The sequence below is a fragment of the Calypte anna genome, chromosome 4A (assembly GCF_003957555.1).
Source record: "Calypte anna isolate BGI_N300 chromosome 4A, bCalAnn1_v1.p, whole genome shotgun sequence".
NCBI lineage: Eukaryota > Metazoa > Chordata > Aves > Apodiformes > Trochilidae > Calypte > Calypte anna.
Genome location: NC_044248.1, coordinates 23737119 through 23763691, shown reverse-complemented (window position 1 = coordinate 23763691; position 26573 = coordinate 23737119). Strand labels below are relative to the sequence as shown.

The 26573-nt window shown below is 37.5% G+C and overlaps 1 protein-coding gene across 1 annotated transcript in view; it reads left to right on the top strand.

The window, feature by feature from the left end:
- The window catches only part of TENM3 (teneurin transmembrane protein 3), a 404704-nt gene that overhangs the window by 289742 nt on the left and 88389 nt on the right, over window positions 1-26573 (top strand). The window contains exons 7-8 of the mRNA XM_030449605.1: window positions 1436-1674; window positions 20159-20281. Of these exons, the coding sequence (XP_030305465.1) occupies window positions 1436-1674; window positions 20159-20281 (362 nt within the window). The remainder of the gene's footprint in view (window positions 1-1435; window positions 1675-20158; window positions 20282-26573) is intronic.

The window sequence follows — 26573 nt, the reverse complement described above, 5'->3', positions numbered from 1 at the left end:
CCTTCACTGGAGACATTCAAAACCCGCTTGGACACGTTCCTGCGCGATGTACTCTAGGTGGCCCTGCTCTGGCAGGGGGGGTTGGACTAGATGATCTTTCGAGGTCCCTTCCAACCCCTAGGATTCTATGATTCTATGATTCTATGATTCTATGAAAGTCCCATCAGCTAAGAAGGAGTCAACAGTGCCATGTGGTAACCAGAGGGCTTTCCCCTCCACAGCTAGCTCCCAGCTTGCTAGATCCTCTGAGCCATACTAGAAATGGCATGCAGTAGGCAAACACAGTGTAGGCATGCACTTGGCTTCAGGAGGACCTGGGTATCAGCAATTCATGAGTGTCTCTTGCCTACTAAAAAATGCAGACACATCTCCAGTTCTATTTAGCTGTTCGTGCGCTTGGTAAGTTCAAAATTCTTCACGGTGTTCTTTTATTTTTAGGTCTTCATTTTTGAAATCCTAAGGTAAGGCCAAGCCTTACACTACAGAGTTGTGAACATCACAGAGTGGTGTAAAAACCCCTGGTGCAAAGACCTTTGGGTGAGGTTTTGTTTTTCATAGAGCTGTATACATACATCAGGGAAAAAAACCCAGGTAGTATATGCCGTGCTTAGAGGCTCTTCCTCAGTAATTATGTTTGCATGAACTGCAGTTAAAGGATTGTACTGTAGATAGGCTCAGGAACTATTTCCTTTAGAAATTTTAATTAAACAAAATTAAGTTTACTGGTAACTCACCAAGTGTGTCTTAATTTTGGCTTTGCTTTTCTGTTGCTGGCTGTGGTTCTTTTTGAGCACTTACTAAATATATATATTTTTAGAGTACTTCCCAGGCTGTAGCTAGCCCCTCTATCCATAATCAGATCTCGTTATGGTAAGATTATGTGCTAGGAGATATGAGTTAGTAAACTAAGTATTTGGGGCACACACAAACACAAAAAAATCTTTTAACTGACTAATTTTGGCAAAGTTGCCAAAATTTTGTATCTGAGAGATTGCTGTTTTCTTTGTACTTAACCCAGGAAAGCTGTGATAAGTAGTGTGGGCTAAAGTCAGATTGCTCATTATTGACTTTTTAATGGAGTTCCCTGTATGTATGTAGCGGAAGCCAACAAAAATAAACAGCAGCAGAAAGTCCGTCCCTACTTATTGGATAAAATCTTCAAGACCTCCTCCCTACTATACCATATTCTGGGTAGTTCTGTTTCCTGTCTGGATTCCAGTGAATTACTAATGTTTGATGGTTTTTGCTCTTTCCTTCAAGGGAAAGTGCCTCTTGTATGTGTGAGTGTCGTGACAAGTATAGCTTCTATGACCCTTTGTAGGTTGGATGTTGTTAGCTATTTGAAACATAAGCAACATCAAACAGAAGAGGTATGATTGCCTGTGCTCCAGCTTTATTAACTTTTATACTTTACCATACACTCTTTCTTCCACAGGCATTTCCTATTCAAAACAGGAACAGGGACCACACCGCTGTTCAGTACTGCAACGCCAGGGTACACAATGGCATCCGGCTCCGTTTATTCCCCTCCTACTCGGCCACTACCTAGGAACACTCTATCCAGAAGTGCTTTTAAATTCAAGAAGTCTTCGAAGTACTGTAGCTGGAAATGTACTGCACTCTGTGCTGTAGGGGTGTCAGTGCTGCTGGCAATACTGCTGTCCTACTTTATAGGTGAGTCTCATTTTTTATAATTGTCGCTGTGAACAGGGGTGTCTGATGGACTGTATATGGACTGTGATGTACTAACCTTTAACTGGCAAAGCTTTTGGTACCAGTAAAAGCCACAGCAGTGATTTAATGAAAACTCCCAATTGTTTGGAGGACATAGAAAATCTGAATATTTTCCAAGCGTTCTGCAGCATCGTAGCGGGTGAATTAACTTCAAAGAAGTATTTGAACTGCAATTAATCTATGTGGTATCTAGTTCTTACAAAAGTATGTGTAAAACATAGGCTGTAAAGATTCTGTAATGTGAATATAAGTTGCAGCATATGCACAGAATTCATTTCCTTTTATTTTGCATTATATGTAACTGATATAGTACTTAGGAATGCTGTCACTTACTTCATTATTACATACACATACTTCTATGTACAGAGCTACAGAAACAGTCTAATACACATTTTCAATTGCAAGACAGGGAAAATCCAAAAGGACAACACGCAGAGAAGATGGAGACTTCTTCCTCTCTTGTGGGTTGTTTATTTTTAATTATTCTCTCTTTTCTCTATTTGTTAAATTCCGTTTCTCAGTTTTCATTTTAAAGGATTTCTTTTATTTCTTCTTCTCTTTAATTATTTAATTTCATAAATGTTCGTTATAAATATTAAATAATTTGAATTTTAGGCAGTTAATGGAGGCAGTACTTGTCTGTGAGAAACTTGTCATTAACTTTATTAAGGGAACAGAACAGGCGCTTTCTGTGTCTGTAACTTTTTCTGTAGCTTTATCCAGATTACAGATTTTTTCACCTTGGAGTTCATAAAAGGTCTTCAAAGACTTTCAGCAATTTGTTAATTAGAAATTTAAGTCCCCACACTTACTGAAATGTAAGTGTAAGGGTCTGGTTTTTGGAATTTGTTGCACTCAGATTCGAAGTCTTAATAAGTCAAGGAAAGAATATAGAGGAGAGCCAATACCCTCCTTCTTTTAAAAATCAGTGTAAATTGATAATAAAGCCAAGAAGGCCTTATGAACCTTAAATCTTCATTGCTTTTGTTGAAACAGCCTTGCTACATTTTAGTCCAAGGCATAGCCTAAGATGTATGAAGCCTTTGAAGTATTCTTACTGGGCTGAAGCTCCTGTGAACAATGCGAGAAACTGGGTTGCTGAGTAGCTGAAGGAATTCCTCTCTGCCCCAGCAAAGCAGGGCTTCTTTTCTAACTGCAGCTTTCAGTCCCAAAGAGAAAAAGGCATGTATGTAAATCTAGGGCTTGCCACTGCTGTCTGGTCCCATTCAGTCACTGGGTTCATGGGGGTTTTGTGTGAATGTGCACAGGAGTATAAAGGTGTGGTTTGTCATAAAGCTTTGCAACTATATCCATTTTTAAGTGGGATTGAATAATCCCATTTGTAAAACACAATTATTTGCATTTGGTCAACATAATACTGCCTCATAAGTCATCAGAGGCAAACATATGCTCTAAATAAATCCATAAATACAAAAGAAGGAATTCAGCTTGAAGTTTCATGTAAAAAACTGAGAAAAACAGCCATACAGTTAATAAAATGCTGAAGACCTGATTCTGAGCTGAGCTCTACACTTTGCTAGCCCCAAGGAGCCAGATTACTTATGAATCTGAGGGGCACAAGATGATAGCTGTACTGGATTATTTCTCCCACAGGCACATTAAGAAATATAAGCATGTCTAATGCGCCTCTATTCCTGTGTTCAGGAAAAAGAGCTGAGCTTTCCTGTGAGTGAGAACTTTCAGCTCCACACATCATTTGTTCACATGCTCTGTAAAAAAAAGCAAAATATAGCTGTACAGCATTTCATAGGCACATGCCAGATCACATCCTTGCTGAGGTAAACAATGCACAAGGGCCTTGCCCTGCCCGGAGTCAATAGGGAGCTTCTCGCCTACGGGTGATATTACACATATTTCAGCTAACTCAGCAATCTAAATGCAAAATCCAGCACTCAGGGAGTCTCTCTAGAGAACTTTGGGTCCATAAAAACATGAATGGATTACACTCATTCATATATGTGGTTTTCCAATCTCTACAGAAATACTGTCCATTTAACAGGCCATTAAAGTATAAATCAGTGCAAATCATTTATGTAAGATGGAAATGGTCCTTCATCTTGGTTAACCATTTCATAGGATAGGTGTGAAAGGTAAATGACTGAGTAGGAAATTGGTCATCACATAAGAAGATGGGAAGGACTGCAATATTGTGTGACCTCCTCTGACTCAGTGGTCTGGCTTGCCTGCCGTCCCCCAGGGGTCAATACTCTGTCTGGTCTTGTTCAACATATCCATAAACAACCTGGACAAGGGTACAGAGTGTTCAGTCAGCAAGTTCACTGATGTTACAAATCTGGAAAGGGTGGCTGACACTCCAGAGAGCTGTGTTGCCATCCAGCGTGACCTGGACAGGCTGGAGAGCTGGGCAGAGAAGAACCTGATGAGGTTCAACGGGGACAAATGTAAGGTCCTGCACCTGGGGAGGAAGAACCCCAAGCACCAGTATAGGTTAGGGGTGGACCTGCTGGAAAGCAGTTCAGAGGAGAAGATTCTAGGGACTGATAGAGAGTACATTATCCATGAGCCAGCAGTGTTCCCTTGCTGCCAGGAAGGCCAGTGGAATCCTAGGCTGCCTAAAGAAGAGTGTGGCCAGTAGGTAGAGGGAGGGTATTCTGCCCTGGTGAGGCCACAGATGGAACACTGCATCCAGTTCTGGGCTCCGCAGCTCAGGAGAGACAGGGAACTACTGGAGAGAGTCCGGAGGAGGGTGATGAAGATGGTTAGGGAACTGAAACATCTCTCTCATCAGGAAAAGCTGAGGGAGCTTGGACTCTGGGTGCACAGAGGATGGAGCCAGATTCTTCTCAGTAGTTCCCAGTGACGGGATAAGGGGCAACGGGCACAAGCTGGAAGGCAGGAAGTTCCATTTAAACATAAGAAAAAACTTGTTTACTATGAGGTTGACAAAGCACTGGAACAGGCTGCCCAGGGAAGTTGTGGAGTCTCCTTTTCTGGAGATGTTCACAACCTGCCTGGATGCAGTGCTGTGTAGATTGGATGAAAAAAAACAGGGGATACTGCTTTAATGGGAGAGCCGGACTAGATGATCTCTAGCGGTCCCTTCCAACTCTGACATTCTGTGATTCTGTGGCATGTCACATTTGTAAAGCTTGAGACACATTTTAAACTTCACAGAGAGACACTGCCATAAGTGTGAAAACATTGCAGCCCCTGCTGCAAAACACACTGGTACATGTTAATAAGGAATGGAGTGTGGCTGATCCCCACCCTGTGAGTGTGGCAGCTACAGACTGAAGAAATAATGGGACTGCTCATCTGGTGAATGGTGTGTAACCAGGCCCTTCTCAGGAAGGGCTGAAAAATGAACATGTTACACCCAGGTTTATTTTAGTTGCAATGCATATGGGGTAGAGAAAGTGACTTCATATCCCACTGCCTCTGCTGAGGCAGCATAAGGCAAAAGAGACTAAAGTGCTATATTGCATGTCTGCCTTTGCCAAACTGCTCAGTCAATTACAGCTCAAACAATTAGTCCAGCCCAGAGGAAGGAACTGCATCCAGAGTCTTGCACTGTCTTGCACTCCTTCTATCACTTGGACAGGAAAGACTCCTACATTTACAGTCTACATGGAGGAGGTGAGAGCAGACAATGTCATCATCGGCATGGATCAGAGCAAACACTGCATTATAAGGCCATCTAATGCAGTTTTTGGGGTCAGAAGGAACTGAAAATGTTAATTCAGTCTAAGAGAAAGTCTTACTCCCAGCCTCTCTGCATATTCTTGCTTTTCAAGCCCTCATGGTCTCTCTCAACCATTTTGCAATGTACAAAATGTTTAAGTTTACCATCCTTATCAAGACCTGATAACTTTTAGAGAAAAGAAGTGAGCTGTGGAAAAATGTAGAGGCTCTCTACTGTTAAATGGTTTAAAACCAAGGAATTGAACAACAGAAACATGCAAGTGCTGAACCAAAAGATAGTACAACAATATACAGATGAACAGAATTTTAAAATAGCTCTAGTTTAAAGAATTTAAAGAAAAAGTGTCCTAAATAAGGAGTTTAAAAGATGGGGAATAAAGAATACAAACTGCCTCATTTGGGGATCAAGATTACACTGGAATTTCTTCAAGCTGCTCATTTGCTTAATGGCTAGTCATAATCAGATTTGCAACCAAGGAAGAAAATGACCAATTTTTTTTCCAACTTGAACATTTTAGAATCTTTCTTCCTTCCTTTTTGGAAGACTGGGAAGAGCAGTATTAAATTTAAGACATGAAAGCATAAGAAATATGAAGTTGCCTTAGTTTGACCTTTTTCTATATACATATTAATCATTTTACCCAAACTTTGTAGCGGGAGTCTGTGTGAGAGCCAGAAATAGTATCCAGCTTTGCAATGTGCAAGACAAAACATGACTTTTCCTTCTCCTCCCTATGGCTTACTGCCTCATTCAGCATCCATCATTTACAGTGAATGATGGTAGAGTTTTGTAGAGCAATTCCTAGGACAAACATGGTCATCAAATCAGTTTCATATGTAACCTTCATACTTCAGTTCTGCCTTTTGGGATCTATTCACTCTTGGTTTATTAAGGGGAGGAATTTGTTGTTCCTGGGTGTGCTTTTTTTCCTTACAGAAGAATTCACTGTGCGATTGCATCAGTCAAGAGTAGTTGCTTGTAGTATATTGTTGCAAAGGACAGAGTCTGGCCACCTGTATTTACAGATTGGTACTGTATTAATTATTTCTTCTTTAGTGTGTATTCAAAAACTGGATAAAATCAATGAGAATTTGGGGACACTAGGAGCCCTCTTTCTTCCCCAGGAATTGCTTTAGCAATGGATTCTCCGTTGCCCATGGCACTGTCTTGACATTGTCTAAGTCAGTACAACTTAATGCAATTTGCACAGTGCATGGAACCAAAGAGGAGAGCTGTTTTCTTCAGTCAGTGTTAGAATTATAGCACCAGATCCAGTCAGCTAGGCTTGAAGAGTTGCACACTGACAGATTGCATGCATCTGTCATGGATCTTGTCTTCTGTCTGCTAAATAGGTTTCTATCAACATAAAACATTCTTTGAATACACAGTGAGACCTGACCTATTTAGCTGTCCTGACGTCTTCACAACAATCTGTCATACTTCCAAGTCTTCTGAGCATTTTACCCACTGTGTACCTTGGGACTGAACTTTTTGTTAGCCTTAACTCTGCAGACAGTGGTCAGGCCAAGAATATACACCAGACAGCTATTCTCTCTGATTAAGGAAATAATTAAGTATCACTGATAACAGAAGGACATCTCTTCTCTAGGGAAAAAGGAATTTTATTTAATTAAAAAGGCCACAGGACTATTTTTATGACTCCTGCTTGCTATGAGCAGTTAAGCAAATCCATTTTGGACAGAAAAGCAAGCTAACATTTAGACTTAACAACTGAAACATCTTGTAGTTTATATTTCATTTTATGAGAAATCGTATAAAAATTGCTGTTCTGTTTTATCACAGAGATAACCATACAGTCATAATGCAAATTGCAAATGAAATGTGAATGGGAAACAGATACCAGTCTTTAAAGCTGTGTTTGTTAATTACAGAAATTCTTATTTTCCACATTTGTGTAAAAATAGAAACATTGTGCTTGGTCTGTGATTATTCTATTGTGCGTTCATGCTTTCTGTCCATCTCGGAATGTTTTATAGTTATTTCAAGATATTTACACTAAAATTTTGTATGCTATCAGATTTCTAATAATGGACAATTATTTTCTGAGTTATTCCAAAAACTTACTGAGAATAGTAACAGAACAACGTAAGATAAGACATTGTAAGGTAGAAAGAGAAGAAGGGGGTGTCCAGGAAAAATAGCAAACAAGTTTCAGAGGAGACTGACACAGAAGGATGCACGGTGTTATAATTACAGTTAAGGATCAATTAGCTATCCAGCGGGTGAGTTCCAAATAGTCCTTTAAAATGAGAAAATTGTCTGTTTCTGCAGACTGAGGTTAACTTTCCATGTCTCCAGTGCTGCTTCTGAGTTTGTTGTCTGTAGTTCTGCCATATTGCTCAGGATTTAGTATGACAGCTGCTGGCATTCACATCTACTCATAGACTATGGAGGACCAGATGCCTTTCCAGTTGGGCTCGCTGGCAGAAGTCACAGCAGAATACAACTGCCCTTCCCAAAACAAATGGACTTATGACAATTACAGAACTGGATTCTTTGTGACTAAAGCAATGATTAAATACACCTTTAATCAAAAGCAACCTATTTTGCTTTATCAATAAAGAACAATATAATATTTCTTTTTTTATTGCAATGTCAAGTTAACATTATTCTGCTATTTGTAAAGCTCAATTACTGCCAGGAAGGAAGAAAACAACTTAATTAATAATGCCGTTTAAATGGAATTTTTATTACAATACCCAGCATAGGTATTGTAATTAACAGGCATGAAGGAGAGTATAGTCTAGGTGCCATTAATCACCTTTACTTTCATGATGTGTTTATAGAAGCTGTTTGTCTCTTTGACCTGCATTTAATTTTGAATATTGTAAATTTATTGTCACTGAGACCTTTGTCAAGAACTTGCGTTTTCTACATTCTCTCCCCATTTCTGTCAGTTTTCCTAGGTTGTGCTGGGACCTTAGCTATGACTGAAGATTCACTGAGGTGTGTGGGTTGGAAATAAATCCTCTCTCTGCAGATATGTGGCAGATTTTTAACGTTTGCCAGCTTTATTCTCTCATTCCATTCCTCATTCCATCAAATTAGAGGCATTGAGGTAGACTAACATACTCATATATCTGATTCTAAAAAAAAAAATTTTAAATCAGTAATATTTTGTTATAATTTTGCCTTTCCTCTTGACCTGTTGTCATCATTTGAGGAAAGTGCTCTGAGCTTTTACATTTTAACCACATATCACAGTGTGTTCAAGCTACTATCAATATACAGTAGGGAAACTACTAAGAACCTTTCTGAGAAAGAGTATCAGCTATATAGGCATGTCTTTTTAGTGCTGTCAGGCTCTACCAGGCACGTAGGAGAACCACATCAATTTCTCATGTTCTTGCTCAATATCTGCCTGTATCTGGGACACTGAAGGCAGCCACTGTCTCCAGCATTACAGAAGGTACATCACTCCATGCAAACTTGTTAGCAGCTTCTCAACTTAACAATCCCCCAGGCTTTTAGGGAAGGCTTTGGGTGTTGTTAGTGCATTTGGAGGCAGCAGCAGTGTTCTCTCATCTTTTCTTTTCCAAAATTAAAAGTTTCCAGTATCAGTTCAGGTTTTGTGGGAGTTGTAAGTGGCTGCCTCTCAAAGTAAGAAGCTGTGGGTTAGGTACGCAGGGATGTTTTGCTTCTGTCCAGAATTGATGATTCCAAGTCTTGTCCATCTAAATTGTCACAGGCAGCCAGAAGCTTCGTGCCTGTCATGGCAATGCTGTGACTCTGCCTCCCCAGCGTATGGCTCTGTCAAAATCTGCTTGCCTGCTGTTTTATCCATCAGTGCCACATCTTGCTCTTCTTTGACAGAAGAGCAAGATGTGGTCTGACTATAAGGTAGGACCAAAGGGTATTTAACCTCTTCAATTGGGCCTTGAGTGTCTGGTCATGTACCTGCTGAATGCAGGAGAACACAATTATTTATCAGGTAGAATCCACCTCCTGAAATATCTAAAGGATTTCAGCATTCTGAATGGACCACAAGGAAGTCCTCAAAGACTGAAGTGCTGATGTCCTGGTTCCGTTTTGGTACTTCATTATGTTTAAACAGAGAAATATAAAAGATGAGTGATTAATAATTGTAGGGCGTGCCTTACTAATATCAGTTCAGGCAACTCCTTTTCCTTACACATGCTTTGTAAATGGCAGTAAATACACAAGTGACTCTCCACACAGTTTTTATGCCTTAACATAAAGCTGAATATTACAGCTAGTGCCTCTGTGACTCTCTGCATTGCAGAGATTTTCAGCTTTTCAGATGCATTTTCAGATAAATTTATTTTCCTTAGTATTCCATTGCTATGACTTTCAGGTATCTGTATGAGTTTTGTTTGATGTTAAAGCCTTGCTGGTGTGTTCATTGGGCCTTCTCAGTGTGGAATTGTTTTGTAAACAATAGCATATTTTCTTGAGTTTACTACATTTTTTTGTTCAAAACAGGGAGATGGGGAGAGAAAATGAAGTTGTTATGCTTCACCACCTTACTGGGCTGAACTGGGCTGAAAATGTTTTTTTACATCTTTCATTCAATTAGTACAAAATCTAAACATGTTGACTATCACATTCTTGAAGCATGAACATTAAGTATACTTATTAAGAATACCATTATGGATAATACCTCTGGCTGATGGTTTTTAACCAAAGCTGTTGTTACTTGTTTCAAACTAATGCAAAACTTAATTTGTGGTATTAATATTTGATCGGTGTTGTGGATGCCACATCCTAGTATTGTTAGTGGCACCCAGAGTGAAATGTTCATTGAGAAACATAATCCTCACCACACAGTGGATGTATTGGAACACGTAATTGGCAGTCAGAAGGTTAAAGGAGACTTTGTAAAAGAGAGCAAGTTATCAAGAGATTAAAAAAGTTGATCTGTCAAGGAGCATACCCACCTCTGCTCTGAAGAAGGTTTGTATTCTAATTCAGATTTATCACAAGGTATTCGACAGTGGTCTTGTCACCTTTCCAGTTTTGCCTAGTGGACCAAATTGAAATTCAGTAATCCTGGCAATGTAACAAGTGTAGTAATAAACTGCAAGATGACATGTAGTGATTGCTCCACACTGTGATTCTGCCGTCACACTGTGATGCAATAGGGTGATTTTTCAAAATCTGGAAGGTATTTTTAAGAACACCAAAGTCTCTTGCAAGCACATCATGTAGAATTGTGGGCTCTTCCTCACTCCTCCTAAAGTCTTCTGGCGGGCCCCCAAATAGGAGCACTTTTTCAGTCTAATGAGAAATTAAGTTAATTTAAACCAGATCCTTTTTTTTTTCCAAGGGATTGTGAGCTTAGAGTAATTTTAGATATATAGTTCCTGCTTTATCAATGAAGGCAAATGTGTAGTGTATTTTAGTGGTATATAAACGTTTGTTATACTTCAAATATTATACTTGTTCAAGAGATGTTCCAAAGTATAGATGAAATTAGTCAGATGATTGCTCAGGTTTTTGTGGATTACAGTCTTCTTTGCTGGTAGTTTCCATTAATTTCTAATTCATGTCTACAAAGAAAGCAGCCAGCCCTTAGGGACATATTAAAACTGGTAGCTTTGTGTATAAATCACATCTTCAATAATTTGTGTCTGTTCTGTAAATTGCCATCTATTCTTGAATCCTTTCTCTGAAGAGAGCTGCTTGGTCTTTTTTTTTTAATGCTTTAAAATTTCATGCTGATAAAAATGTTTGATTTATATGAGATTTTGGTAAACCTCTCCATACACAAGCACTTTAAAATAAAAAGGTCAAGCATATGTGTCTGAACTTGCTGTGAGCAATATCATTTGATGTTACATTCATGACTGAGATTGAAAGAACACGTGGGTTTTATATAGGTGTAATTACCCCACTGCAGTGATTAATTATAGATGAAAGTTAGATGTCCTCTGAAGTAGGGAGGAATCGTTAGATATGAGATCCTTCATTTTCACATTGATGCCATTTCAGACAACTTCATTCACCAAAAAAAACCCGAAAAACAAAACAACCAAAACCAAAAAAACCAACAAGCTGTCTCTTAGGAATCATCACCTATAACAACATTTGTTTTTTTAATCCAGGAAAAAGAGGATGTGGATGTTTACATTTGAAATGCTTACTTATCGCCAGTAATATAACCCATCAAACAAAACCAAAGTGGTTTTCCCAATGTTTGGTGAAATAGGATCACATAAAAGCACCTATTTTACTAGCTCTATAGAATATGGGGTGCTAGGTGTGGTAAATAAATATCAGCCATTTAGAAAATTAGAAACAGTTAAGTAAAAAGACGAATGTGTTTCCTGTGGTTTTTGTTGAAAAATACCATAAGTTACCATTACTACAGTACAGGAAGGGCAGTATTTTTATTTCTGTATTAAACACTCTAAAACAGCAGCCAGCTGCATAGCATTGACAGTCTTTGCTGACCACTGTTTTGCATGGTATAACACAAGGTATATCACAATAGATAAAAAAATTTTCTTCACTTGAGCTCCAAGCTCATCTGGTCTTCATTTGACAGGCTCCAAATCTTTTCACAGACAAGGAGTAGTTCTTAATGTTTTCAACTTACTTGCCAGGTTTTTGGTCCCCAGCAGCTTCTTTTCTGTCTCTCTTCTGTTAATAATCTCAGTTAAGGTAAAAATATTGAGGTATCCACGTGTTTGAATAGAAGAGATAAAGTCCTTGTTATTTGAGTTCACCCAAAGCCAAAAGTAGTAGCTAACTTTAAAATACATCCTTATTACTGATCCAATATCTTTTCACACAGCAAAAGGAGTAATTGGTTTTCTCCAACAATTTTAAAAGTGACTGCCACTTTAAAGCTAAGACTGCCTGTTCTTAATGTCACTTGTAAGATTTTATAGTTCAGTGTCATGTCTGATTTCATTTTAATAGGGGAAAAAAAAAATCCATGTGAAACTGTAATCCTAACTTTTTCCCCCCCCTGAGGCTTATGTAACTGCTAAAAAATACTAAGTGGCTTATAAAGTGGCTTGCTAGCAACAAATCGCTGGCTGTGCAAACAATTAACAATTAGGTGGTCTTTATGTCATAGGTTACTTTCGTAAGGTATATATTTTATGTTATGTTTTTTCTTTGCATTTACAGGTAGTGTTTATCATGTACCTACAGTGTATCTTTGCTTATAGGAATAGTTTGGTAAAAGCCACATCGCACTTTAGTGAGGCCTCTGGAGGAATGTTATGGGTATGTTATTCCAATGCATATAAAATGCATTAATGAGTGTATCATAAAGGATGCTTCATCTGGTAGCCAGTCCCTCCTGTGTGTCTCTGGCCCAGACACACAGCTATTTAAGCATCAGTGAGTCCTGCTGATGCAGTGAGGAACTCTGTCCCTGTAAGGACCTGAGCTAAAATGGAGGGTGGTGAAGAGGTTTCAGCAGGGGGAGGACAGTCCTTCCATTTGTTGAACCAAGGATTTGCTAGTGATTGTTTGCTTATGCAGCTATCTAATGGTTTATATGTTTATATAGGTGTTGAGGGCAAGGTAGAGTTGTGTAAAAAGGCCTCTTTGATGGTGAACTCAGTGTGTCCGTTCTGTTTTTAAATATGGATTTAAGTGGAAATTCTGTGGTTTTGCAAGTCGATCTACGTACACTGTTTGGTTTATGTTTCTACATAATTGCACAGTTCAGGTAGGTGACTGGTAGTTATCACTGGTGGATCTAAATTACTATCAAGAAGTTTACATTGCAGAGAGGTCATAGGTTATTTTGTCATATATTTGTCATATACCTTTGATCTATAAGTGGACCACTGTAATCATGGAATCATGAAGTCTAACAAACAGCAAAGGAATAGAAAACCTATATATTGATTTGCACGTTCAATCAACTTGTATATGATCTCAGCAGGACATTCAAAACAAAAGCTAATTTATGGAAAAATATGTAGTTCTAATCACAGTTTAGCTCTGTGGGGTTCCAAATAACACACTACAATCTCTACATGCAGATGCTTTCATCTTACATTCCAGATTTGGTCACATTCCAAAAGTTCTTATCAAACCTTATTATCATCTTTTATTAAAGCTTATTACATTTCTCCTTATTGCATGTTTGCTGTAATATTCTGTAATTCTTAATACAGAATAGAAAAGCTTTGATCTTTTTTATCCAGTCATGAGATGGAAATTTGCAACACAAGTATTTTATTACATACTATAAAATCCCAGCTCCGTCTGTCCTTTGAACATCACATTAATTGGCTTGTGTTTCTTTTTCCTTTGGTTCTTAAATCTTTTCATCAGACTGCATTTCCCTATGCCATCAACATGCAAATAGGTTATGCATGATCATATAGTGCCATTTCCATTATTATTATATTCCTCAAGAGAGTTGTGCATTGTTGTTGTTTTTGGGTTTTGTGGTGTTGGGGTTTTTTGTAATAAGGCATTTAAAATGGTTGGAGCTGCTCATTGCTGCTCTTGCCTTGGAGAGATACTGCCAGTGAATTTTCAGACATTTATATAGGCACTGCTTTTCTTAATGCTTCTGTTGATGAGGGCGAGGGCTTCGATCTAAAGAATGTTGCCCTGAACAGACTTCAGCCCTGAGGTAGGAGAAACCCTGAGTGTCAGTTGTTTTCCAGAAAGTGAGTTTAATAGAGGAAAGGGACGGAGTTAAAGATGGAGAAGGAAGAGTGTCAAGAAATGCCTTAAGGAATTAAGAGGAGTAATTATCCTGCGTGAAAAGTGTAAATCAGGGGAAATTTTTTTCTCCACAATACTTGACAACACAATCATTCATTATGACTTTGTTAGATAGAAACCCAAAACTTATGGAATGTTTTTCATGCCTTCATGTGGACTAAACAAAACAATCCTCATCTCAAAGGAATCAACAATCTAATGTGCACACCCCATCATTTCTGCACCTGTAATGATATTTCACCACCTTATGAACTGTGAAAGACATTATGTGAAAAAAAATAAGCTATGTTCAGGAGAAATCCTGGGATAATACTAAAGACTATTTAGGTAATACTGAAGTATATTACATAATGGGGAATGTTGGATCACTATCAGAATAAACGGACAAATCTGAAACAAGACAGAAACAGATACATCTTATTTACATAAGAGGCTACTAAATAATGGTCTTTTTTTCTATTTTAAGAAATCTGGATTCTCCCTTAAGCTTTGAATACTCATCACATAATTCTGTTGACAGAATTAGACCATTGTTATATAAAGGTCCCTGGCTTGACAATGAAAATGAGACATCTAGCTTACAAATTTTCAGAGCAATAAATGTTCCATTTTTGTGTGAATGTTCTAACAATTATTACACTGAGACTACCACACATCTGTACTTTAAAATGTCATATATTCATCTTTGATTAGTGGTCAAAGAAAGTAAGTTTTTTTCATAGCAGGTAGCTGATATAACTTTGTTGCTATATTTTTTCTAGGCAGCTTTTTGTGATGTGTTTTGTTAATTCTTTGTTTAAGGGTTCCAAGAGAAAATGAGGAATAGAGTTTAAAGGTTGGATTTTATTGCAGGGGAAACAGTAAAATCAATGGACCCATTTAATAGTTCAGGATAAGAGGAAAGAGACTACAGTTTTTCAGTTACCATATCGATCATGATGAATATCACTTAGTTTTTTTATAGAAAGCTAAATCAGAATGTTTTACATTCAAAAGTTCAGAAACTTTTATATGATGCTCCTTGTGGCTAACCTTTTGAAGACACTGAATAGCATGTACTTTTAAGTATTTTTATATTTAGATATAACAGGCTTTTTGTTGATTTGAGAAAAACAATAATAAAGAACTGGTCTTCGTAACTTTTAATTCACTTTATTTAAAATTTTAATTAACTTTTTTTAATTCACTATTTGATCTGCAGCAACATTCAAGGCATCCTATTATCTTAGGAAAAAGCAAATTAATGCAAATCACTGGCAGTTGATTTGCACATCTTCTGGTCCACTCCAGGTCCTTCAGAATAAAATAGGTTTAGATTCTAATTATAGCTGCAAGGAAAATATATGGGAGATAATTTTAAAAACCACTTCAGTGTTCAAATATTTCATTTGAAAATGTATTGCCAACAGGGAGATGAACTAGAAGATAATCCTTCAACCAGATTGAGCAATAATTGCAATTTGCTTAGTTTAAATTATAATCTTTTTGCATTGCTTTAAATATAAATGATACTCACTTTTCCTTATGTGCAAGTGTGCATATATATTATTCTATTAATTTTAGGGCAGCAGTTCTGTAAATCATGGTTTGAAAGCTCCAGCACCCAGACATATGTGGCAGTCCTGGATGATGAGTTCAATAACTTAGCAAGAAGCTCATCTTCAAGTATAGTTTCATGAATAATAAGACTTGATTACCATACCTTGTAAAACACATGGGAGAAAGGAAGGAGGCTTGCCAATATCATTACAGTTCCTCGTGCCAACTTTCCCCACAGTGTCAAATTCTTTATGTTTTTAGAACACACACCACAGGCCTTATTTCCTGAGGTCTTGTGAAGATGCTTTCTACTTACAGATAGTGGCTTTTTTCTGCTGCCTAGTGTTAATTTTTCATCTGTCATTATTCTAAGGAGACCTGGAGGAACATCAGAAGTTCATTTCCCAATTCAGGCAACTCCATTTCTGCTTCTTGTTACTGAAAACAATCCTCCTATCTGTGATTTCTTGCTCCCCTAAAATGCACTGTGTCACCTTTAGAGTTCTTGCACTGCAAAAAGCAAGTTTACCGAATTCAGACTAGAAGTTGCTGAATTGCTGGCACTTCTGACCAGTACTTCAGACTTGAGACTCAAACTTTGATTACTTCTCCAGTTGCTATAGGACTGTTTCTGTGAATAAAGCCTCTGCTTATATATGTATAGTTTTATTCTTGTCACCTCATCTTTAATGCTTTCGCTTGCACAGCTCATAAGGTGTTTGCTGTACCCTTGGTTTTTCATATGAGCTACTTTGTCATTTACAGTACTTAAAAAAAACGTATGGTTGATCCTGGGGAGTTACAATAGAGACACCCTTGAATTTTGACTAGAATAACTAAATAATTTTTTTCTGGCTTTTACTGCATATTGCTATTCTTTCCTACAAAGGAAAAAAATCTTTCTTTCTGAGAGAAATCATAAATCCCAGCACTGTATGTATACTCACATCTGTGTCCAAACTTTGTTTTCTGTTCAGAGCACATCCTGCATACTGGAGAATGCTGACTCCTGCGTAATTTCTTTATCAGCTAGCTTTCCCTATCCTCTTACCATTCAAGTGTATAAGGAGAAAAAAAATGCAGACAAGCTAAAGGGAGTACAGCTACATACATTAGTTTTCTGTTAAAATTGTTTTTTATGCCTCTTACAACCTGGGCAGAGGAGAGCTGTGAGCCCCTGAAGGGAAGCACTCCCCATTTGAATGCAGTCGTTGCCAGCTCTCACAATTCTAGTTCTGCCACGAAGTAATGTAAATTATCCATCTCTCATACCCCCTACTAATAAAGGAACTGATTTCTGTTTGGCTTGCTGAAGAAAGTCTCAAAGAGCATTTTGAAGATAATACTGTGTGTTTGCTCAAGAACAAATTCCTTGTAAAGAGAATGCATAAAGCACAGCAATACTAGCTTGAGAAAGGAGCATGCAAGACAAATGGGCTGGCAACATCACAAGAATAAAAGGTCCTGATAGCAGCAACTTCTTCCTGAAGCAGATGATGGTAAAATGTTTTACACTGTGTAAATTAGTTGTAATTTTTTTTCAAGTGTTTGCGGTGAAACGTATTCTCACTTGCTGTTTTAATTATTGAGTAAAATGAAGGCCTTGTACACTAATTGCAAAGCAAAATATCTAGACCTCAATTACAGGTCTAGATTACAAAAAGGTAACATCAGCCAAGCATGAGAAGCAGTTTAAGGAGGTTCAGAAACCCTTCAGTGAGCGGTGTGGTCATGGTAAGATTACCTGATAGCCTGTAACAAATAATAGCATTTTTGTGTTAACATCAGTGCTACTGTAGGTATAATTACACTCTTTTAGTCCAGGCTGCTTGCTTTTATATAGATGACTTGCTGAGAAGAGGCCAGTCTTAATCTACAAAATAGTACCTGAATTTGTCTCAATCGGTAAATTTACCCATGTTCTTCAAGTTCCCCATCCCTAAAGAAATTGTACCTTGGATTTTGATCCTGTACCATCAAGCCTAATCCTTTCATGTTGTTCTCATTTGTCTGTAGTGAAAGGAGAATTCTTATAAATTCTATAGTGCTTTTTCAGAGATTACAAATTTTAATTATTTAGTGTAGTAATACACATTGTCAGTTTTTGGTTGTCATTGGACTTGTCAAGTAACATTTTTGGTTTTCAAAAATATCGTGATATTCACAAGCTGTCAAACAGCTGCATGTATCCATCTGTTAATTTTTATTAAACATTTTTTATTGAACTTGCTGCTAGCTGAGAGAGCAATTGTATTTTTGAGGATACAACTCTTACCATCTTTGACAGTGAACAGCAGTGGGGCTCAAATCAGTACAAACACTAAGAAAAGGTAATTGTCATGGTTCATTGAGATGTGATCAATATAGATCCCATAGTCCTTGCCTTTGAAAACTTCAAATTCCAGCTGTTGTGCATTATGAGGGAATGGCTAGAAGGTCACATCAGAGCTTCCATTTCTAATCTCGCAGTGGAGCATGAAGAGGCACAGGCATGTGCATAGCTCCAGCAAACAAAGCTGTTAATTATGTTCTAAGCTCATGTGTTTGGATGGGATGCACCTCTAGAGTTACAAAATGAATGTCACTTCCCTTTTTTCTCCTGAAGAATATTAAAAGTGGTAAGAATCCAGCAAAGTTTGGAGAGGTGCTTTAGACCTCCAGACTGAAAACAAGAAATGTACTCAGTTTTAATCATGAAATATTTAGCTATTTGCAGACTTCCATTGCTGCCAGTGAAATGAACTAGTATAACAGATTGTAGAGTTTGACCCTAGGGATTTTGTTGAAATACATTAAAACAGATACAATCATCAGGTGATAAATACATAAATAAGAATTTCAGCTGAGGTAGGGCCAAAATAATAATGGCTAATTCTAGTGATGTGCCAAAAATGGCAGTGGTTGGATTTATGGTTTAATGAGATTAGAGGGGAAAAAAGAAGTAAGATTTTAGGGTCAAGGAACATTCTACATTATCAGACTTTGACAGGCAATTTAAGGTCTGAGAAAGGCGAGTAGTAGTAGACTCAGAGACTTGGAACGAAGAGAATATGTCATCTATAGTGAGGATTTCAGTCTGAAACATTTAGGAATAGGTCACTGACTGCATACTGGGGTTTTGTTTTGTTGAGTATAGGGGGGAGAGTTTAATGCAAAGATCTAGCAGAAAGGATCTTAATTCTGCAGTGTTTGCTGTCTGCCTGACAAAAAATCCACTGATGCCTGTTTGTCATAAGTAATGTTTGCTGTGGTCAACACAGGAAGATAAAAAGATCAGAGATTAAATCAAGAGGGATGAAGAATTCACTTGGTTAGAAGGAATGAATAAATTAATAACATTGACCATATCAGTGATTTGTTTCAGACACAGAAGGATCTGAAGCAACAAGATACAGTGTATTACTTTCCTTCTATTTTGCACTAATGGGTACAATACATGATTACACACTTTTTCCCAATGTATATTTATTCTCTAGTCACACTGAAATAATATTTTAGCTTTGCAAATAGCTGCTATTGTAGAAAGAGCAAAACCATGTTATACCACACACAAATTGGAGAAATTACAAGATTAATTTTGATGGTATAATTGAGGCAAGGAAAGAGAAGAAAATACACCACAGATAGCAAGAAATTTCATGTAGGTGTACCACAGTACATTATTCAGGTAATAATATTTTTCTATATTTTTGCTTCAAAAGTTTAGATGGGATGTTCATTCATTATTCCCTAGTGAGTGATATCAAGGTTCCTTAAATAGTTGCCCTAACACCGTGGAATGCTGACTCTGTCTTTCATGTTCAGCCCAACTATGTTAAACTTCTTAGTGTAGTACCACCTTTCCAATAAATGTGGTTGTGGGGAATGAAGTAGTTCAGAAACGTAACTTAAACATTATTGTTATCGGAACAAAGTGCCTCAGTGTCTCCAGCTCTGCTAATGGTCTTGGCCTTATTCTAGAAACTAGCATGGGGAATGGGCATGGAACTGGTGGTTGTTCAGGATGTTGGTGACAATGTGAAAAAAAGCGTTTGAGTCTTAGGTTAGCCCTGCAACACCCACAGCACCCTCCTTCCTCTTGAGTTGTTTCATTTCCTTCTCTGGCTAACCAGAATGGATCCATCTGCTGGTGAAATAAATTGTTTTAGTAGGTCATTTAGGAGCTTGCTTAAATGATTTGTCTCTTCAGAAGGATCGAAAATGAATAAAGAGAAAAGGACATAATTACTGCCTATCCTTTTGAACATTGATTTGGGACCGGTAAAAGACTCAGAATGAGACTGGTGAGCTTTCTGTCAACTGCATTCACCGAAAGCACTGTATCATTAAAGGACAGGGGTAGTAATTGCTTAGTGCCATTGCTAAGTTGAACTATTAGTCTGGGAATGCTTGTTCCTGTAATTTAATTTTTTAATGTTTGAGTTGCTGTTTCGCTGTGAAGCGTGGAAAGCCATTATTTGTGTGATTTGTCATTGTGGTTAAGAGCATCAAATAACCTGTTTCCTTTACCACCAGCAATGCATCTGTTTGGCCTCAACTGGCAGCTGCAGCAAACTGAAAACGATACATTTGAGAATGGAAAAGTGAATTCTGATACTGTGCCAACACATCCTGTAACAGTACCTGCTGGAGAAAGTGGTAAGTGAAACAGGCACCATCTTTCTTTCCTGTTTTTTTATTTTTGAGCATTTCCTTTCTTCATGTCTTCTTTACATTGCCAGAATTTAACACTTTTCCTCCAAAAATCTGTCTATTTAATGAAAGTACAGAGCATTTTTAGGTAATAGTAATTTTAAACAGGCATGTAGATAATGAACAAGAGTTGTATTTCATTTGAAAAGAGCTCACCATCCTTTCTAGCTGGCATGTGAAAGGTGCAATGTATCCTGGGCAATGATGTTCATCTTACTAGGGAAGCTGGTTGTCAAAAAGAGTTTCTTCTGGGAATTTATGTGTAATATTTGATGAGGCTGGAAAAGCTCTCATCACATCCAGTGAAGCAGAACTTCTGCTTACTCTAAAATTTGTGGTACTGTATTGATGGTTGTGGGGTCTTCAGAGGTAGCAGAATGGTGCTGAGGCTGACTCAGAGCATTCTTCCTCAGGACTGGGGTGTCTGAGGTCTCATGGTGCAGAAATGGCCACAACTAAGACAGGGAGCCCAAGGTGACAGGCCATGATATTTCATATATGGCACCTGGTACCAAGATTCAGTCTTGAGGAGTTCCAAAGAGCACTGGACAGTTTTCAGTCAAAAGCCTTGTCCATGGCAAGCAGAACATAATCTCTCCTAAAAATCTGGCACCAGAAAAGGCACATCAGAGAGGTTTTGCATATTTCCAAAGTTTCTCTCCTAGACATGCTTAGAAGGCAGCTCATGATCAAGGAGCTTCCTGTGCAGTGCTGACTTCCGTATGGAACGGCTTGTGTTTTTCTCTTCAGATTATGTTTTCTTCTTCTTTTTTTTTATTTCTCTCTGAAATTAAATAGGTTGTGGATAATATGTTCATTTGTTTTCCCAGTGTTTTTAGCATATAGTCATCTGAATCATCCAACCAACATATAAAGTAAAAAACCAAACCAAACAAACAAACAAATAAAAACTTGATTAATGCTGTTGTAGAAGCTTTTAAAATACAAACCACACGAAGGGATTATTTTTATCGATTTTTTTCCATGTTGCCCTTTAAGATTCTCAAAACATTTAAGAGCCTCTGCACTTTTGGCTAACAGAGACTTTAAAATCAATAGGTTTTGAATGGAAAACTTGATTTAAATGGTTGATGAATGCGATGTTTGCTTCATTACACAAAAATCCATTTTCCCTTTCACAAGGTAGAGCTGTGACCTCTTTACCATGAAAAGGAGGAAGCCTCTGCCAGTAACTGACATCTTGAAATTTTTTCAAGTTATCACAGCTCCAAGTTATAGAAAAGATACAGCTCAGTTCATTCTTTTTGTCACCTTTGCAAGCATATGAAACTTCTCTATTAGGACTTTTTCATTTTTCATTTCCTTTAGTGCCTTTTTCTTAACCTCAGATTTTTGTTATCTCTTTCTGTGTTCTTACTTGTTTTGAATTAATAGCAAAAAAGCTAGTATAGCTAATGAATACTGAAGCTGACATCTTATCATCCCACTGTCTCTTACCCTTAGTAGCCAGTATTCTTTCTTATATAGAATATATACGTGTTTTTGTAACTATTTCGTAAATAGAAATTGTTCTTTTTCCTGTGGTAATTTTTTTTTTTACTTGTTGCCTCAACAATAAAAAGAAATAGCTACATCAGATGCCATTATGCCATTTTTTTCTTCCTTATGTCTCTCCCTACGTACTGTACAAGAGAACAGGGATAATTCCACTCTTAAAATGCTGTCCTCTGCACAATATAGTAAGTGGTCATTTATCAGCATACATCAATACTAAACACGAGACAGACCAGAGAATACACATTTTAAACCACAAAAGGAAAGTTAAACAGAAAGGAAAGTGAAATGTGAAATTTAAGGAGGGGAGCCCCATGCTATCATACTAGTTACTGAAAACTCTAAGGAAGAATCAGTAAAGCCTTGATTTGGGTACTTCTACAGCTGAGCAACTGCCCATCTTCAACCCCCTGGTGATCTCCCTGATACTCTGATTGAGATGGAAGAATTCCCACTGTTGTATGGGTCCAGCTTGTGGCTTGATTTTTTCTCATCTAAACATCAGATATCCTGGGCCTGCTTTGTCCAGAAAATCACAGCCTACTGTGTCATTTGCCATTCAGAAAGGTACAATGTGTGATGAATTAGCAAGCTTAAACTTGATAATGCATCTTTATGACCTCTGAAGAAAATTCAGCTGTGGTTTACCTAGAAATAGCTATCATAAATTGGCAGTAAATACATGTTAAACCATCCTTAAATGCAAATTGTTCAAGTGAAACCTGAATCTCTGAACAAGTCTTTTCCAAAGGCTTTTTGTTTTGTTTCTTCTGTTGACAACATACCACCTGCTTATCTGGACAGGCACAATTCAGGCCTGCATAAAGTGCCATATGTGTTCTCTATGGTTATGATTAATTTTATAGGCCATTTCAGTTTAGGTTCTCCAAAGTAATTTGTAAGCCGTGCTAATCAAACATTTACTTGTGGTGCATCAGTGCTTTGTCTGGTTTTATAACTCGGTGATAGAGAAGTTCAAAAACAGTTTGTATAACCATTGTGTTTTAGTAGTTGGTCACACGTTCCTGGCTTTATTTTATGTCATATAAAAATCTATATGCGATTAAGAAATACCTTGAAATAATATATGTCAAATTCAAAATTACTTTTTTAAAATGCAAGATCTGAAAAAGGTAAATGGGAAAAGATGTATTTCTTTTGGCTTACTTAAAAGCACTTTTTGAGGTTTTACTAGTTAAAATACATTATGCTTTCTTTAGGTAATATAATATGCATAGAGATTTTTTTGTTTGCTTACAGTATTTTTACGGTAATTAAAGTCATAACTTCTTAATTAGATGTTATGGGGCATTTTTTTTCATAAAAGATACACTTTTAAGCAAGATTTTTATTTTATTTCTTGAAATAGTTGTTGCACAAGGATTTATAGCAGAAGTCTCACAGAAAAAAGATCTGAATGCTAGGTTATTCAAAGGAATGGGAGAACATGCTATTGACTGTCTGTAAATCCAGCCTTGCAACCTAATATTCTAATTAGTACTGCCTTTGAAGGATGGAAAATGACATTATGTGTGACGCTATGCAACAGTTTTATTGTGGAGCCTTTTTGTGTTTTGGTCGCATATTCATTTTTATTCTGTTTTGTAGATACTCAGTTATTCACAGGGTATCTCGTTTTAATCTATAGAGTGTCTACAAATAAGAGGGGGTTTGCCTTTAGAACATTTCATAGTGTATTTGTGAATTATTTTCTAGTATAATAATTAAATATTACTGCTTTCGATGTTTTTTTAGCTCAGACTTTCGTCCGCCCTAACCTCAGATGGTCAAAAAACAGCTCACAAATACTAAATACAAATATTTTGCCTATTAATTAACCATAATGCATCGGACTATCAAGATCACAAACGCTTCGTATAAGGATGTGATATATTAGATAGTATGTGATGCAGCAGATGAATGTATTTTGTAAATTAAATAATAACATATCTACCAATATCAATAAAAATAATTATATAAAATGATTTACTTATTTCTGTATATTTGTATTACTGTCTTTTGGAAAAGATCTGTGAAAAAAGTAATTCTGGGAAGAGACAAAAAGTCTAATGAAAGAGTATGCAGGAGCCTAGGTATTTTAAAATTTGGTTTCTTATTTGGATTGTTATGACATAATGGAATTGTGTGAATGAACATCTATTTTGAAAGGAAGCTGTATATAAGAACTGAAATTGTTTAGCAAGTCAAGAGGAAATCAGGGGACTATTAAGATTTTTCTTACGCCCACTGAGATACAGCAAGTAAGAAAGAGTAATTAATGCTCTATTCCTAGCAGGGCAAAGAGCTAGTGATGAGTTTGAGGTAGGTTGTGTGGCATTGAAGGAGCACGTGGCTACAGGGTAAAACTGCCTCCTTTTTGCTGAAGAAAATGGGAGTCCATAAGATCGTTAAGATCTCGGGTTAAGTGTTGAAGCCCAGTGATAGGCATTCCTAGCGAGTTGGTCAAAATGTTGGATAAAGTGCACCTGCTCAAGCTGTCTAGTTCATCTTTTCAGTAATAGATATTTTTCATTTCAAATGTAGAAGCAGGGGATGCTACAGATCAATACTGCAAACAAGTGTTTATTATTTACTGATAACCAGTCATCAGTGTGTGAATTTATATTATGCACCAAGCTTAATTTTAAAGGAAGTGGTAAAAAATAAATGCTTAAATGACGTGAAATGGTGAATACAGAGCTGTCTTACAGAATAACGTATGAATATTGTTAAAGGTTAAGTCCAAAGTTAAAAAAGCATCAGACTCATCCTGAGAAGTGTAAAAAAATTATTCCTCCAAGATCAGTTATTTCGCTGTCCCTTCTCAGCAGAACACTGATCAATATGATCCTGAGAGTGAGACATTTTCAGTGACTGTGAATACCATTGTGGCCCAGCTCTGGTGACGATGCAAGTCCCCACTCAAGGCACCTCAGTAGTTCTTCTGTACCTGTTTAATTCAGGAGCAGTCTCTGTTCATCTTGGATGCACAAAAAGTGGCAAGGATCAATCTGTGACCTCACCTGGCATTTCAGATTTTAATCTAGTTTTTTACAGTCTAAATGTTTGCAAAAAGGTTGTCTCAGTTTGTTCCATCAAATGATGAATAATGTAGAATTTGAACATAAAAGACGGAACAGCAACGGAGTGTTGTCAGTTCTTTTGAGCACTTCTGCTCAAACAAGTCAGCATCACTTCAACATGCCTAGCACATTCAGATGGGCTTAGTTCAGCCTTTATAACAGACTAGCTGCTGAAAAGAAGTATAAATTGGTAAAAAAAACCAAACAGCGGTCTGTAAGATTGTGAATACAGCTCTTTTTTTCCTTATATTACTTCTCTTGAGGCTCTCACCATGATGTGCCAGCTGCTTAAATGTGACATTACTTGCTTACACAAGAGTTGATATGTGCTGGTAAGCAAATTCTTACACACATATTTGCACCTCAGCCTTGATTTGACAGTGCTGTTTCCATCAGATCAAAGCAAGCTTTGACCCTGGCACCAGCTTCCAAGACTGCCTGTGTCCAGCTGCACAACATGGCATTAGTGCCCGAACATCCAGTCTGAGTCTTTGGCTTCCAACAAACTCAATGCAACCTCACCTAAACCATCCCAGATTTTAAAGCAAGTTTGGGCAAACCACTTTTTTGGTGAATCATTCTTAGTAGTTCTGCTTCCTACCCTTCTGACAGACTGAAGACACTGCCACAACAAAATCACAATTTGTTTGCTGATGAGCTTTGGGAAAGGCTTGTAATCTTTTCCACATTTAGCATGTGCCTATCCCAGTACAACCAGGGGCAATGTGGAGATCTCAAAGCTATCACTGAACTTTGCTGTCCACAGCATCCAGCCCAGTGCCTTGCCAGGTCATCAGCTTGAGCTTTAACAATTTTATCCCTTTCATTATTGGACTGTGCTTCACCAGGATGGCTCAGAGCCTTGCAGGTTGTATGATACTGTTCTGTACTTAAGCTGCAGCGTAGGTTCAGTCTCTGGTGCCCAGACTTAACCGCCTGAACAAAACATTTGTTGGTGCTATCTAAAGTTTATGACTTTATTTTCTTCTTTTTTTAATGCCACAACCAATAGCCCATTTTTTTGGTGTTGGCATTTGACATCATGTGTCTTTTGCATGTTAGCATCTTTTTTCTCTTCTGGGCATTTGCAAGCCACCTAAGGCTAACTGAGAGTTGCACAAATGCTTTATAGACAGAAATCATTAATGCCCTTCAGTGCTATGTTCTTATTGCTAGTAATTGGCAGAGTAAATACATATTAATGACATAGAAAATAGTGATAGTACCAGACTTTGACATGTTACTGTACATGGTATTCAAGAGACATCATGGATAAGGAGGTGATAAGAAGCTTGGGGCTGAGGGTAGGGAGTGCAGGGGATGTAGGCATTATGGAGAGCAGAGGCATAAGGGCAGAGGCACAGTGAAGCAGGAAACATTGCCTTTCCTTTGGGGGAATGCAAAAACAAACAATAGGAAACCAGAGATATAGACATTGCTGGTATTGTATAAATGCCCTGATATTTAATGTAGAAAATATCATATGTTAGTTCTCTTGACAGCTTATATTTATGTGTCTCTTATTCTTAAAATCTGTATGCTGCCTTTCCTTTCACCTTCAGTTTCTTTAGTGTGAGACTTTATACTGGAAAACTGCTGTTAAAACTCTTGGGGAAAAAAATAAATATTTTAATGTAGAT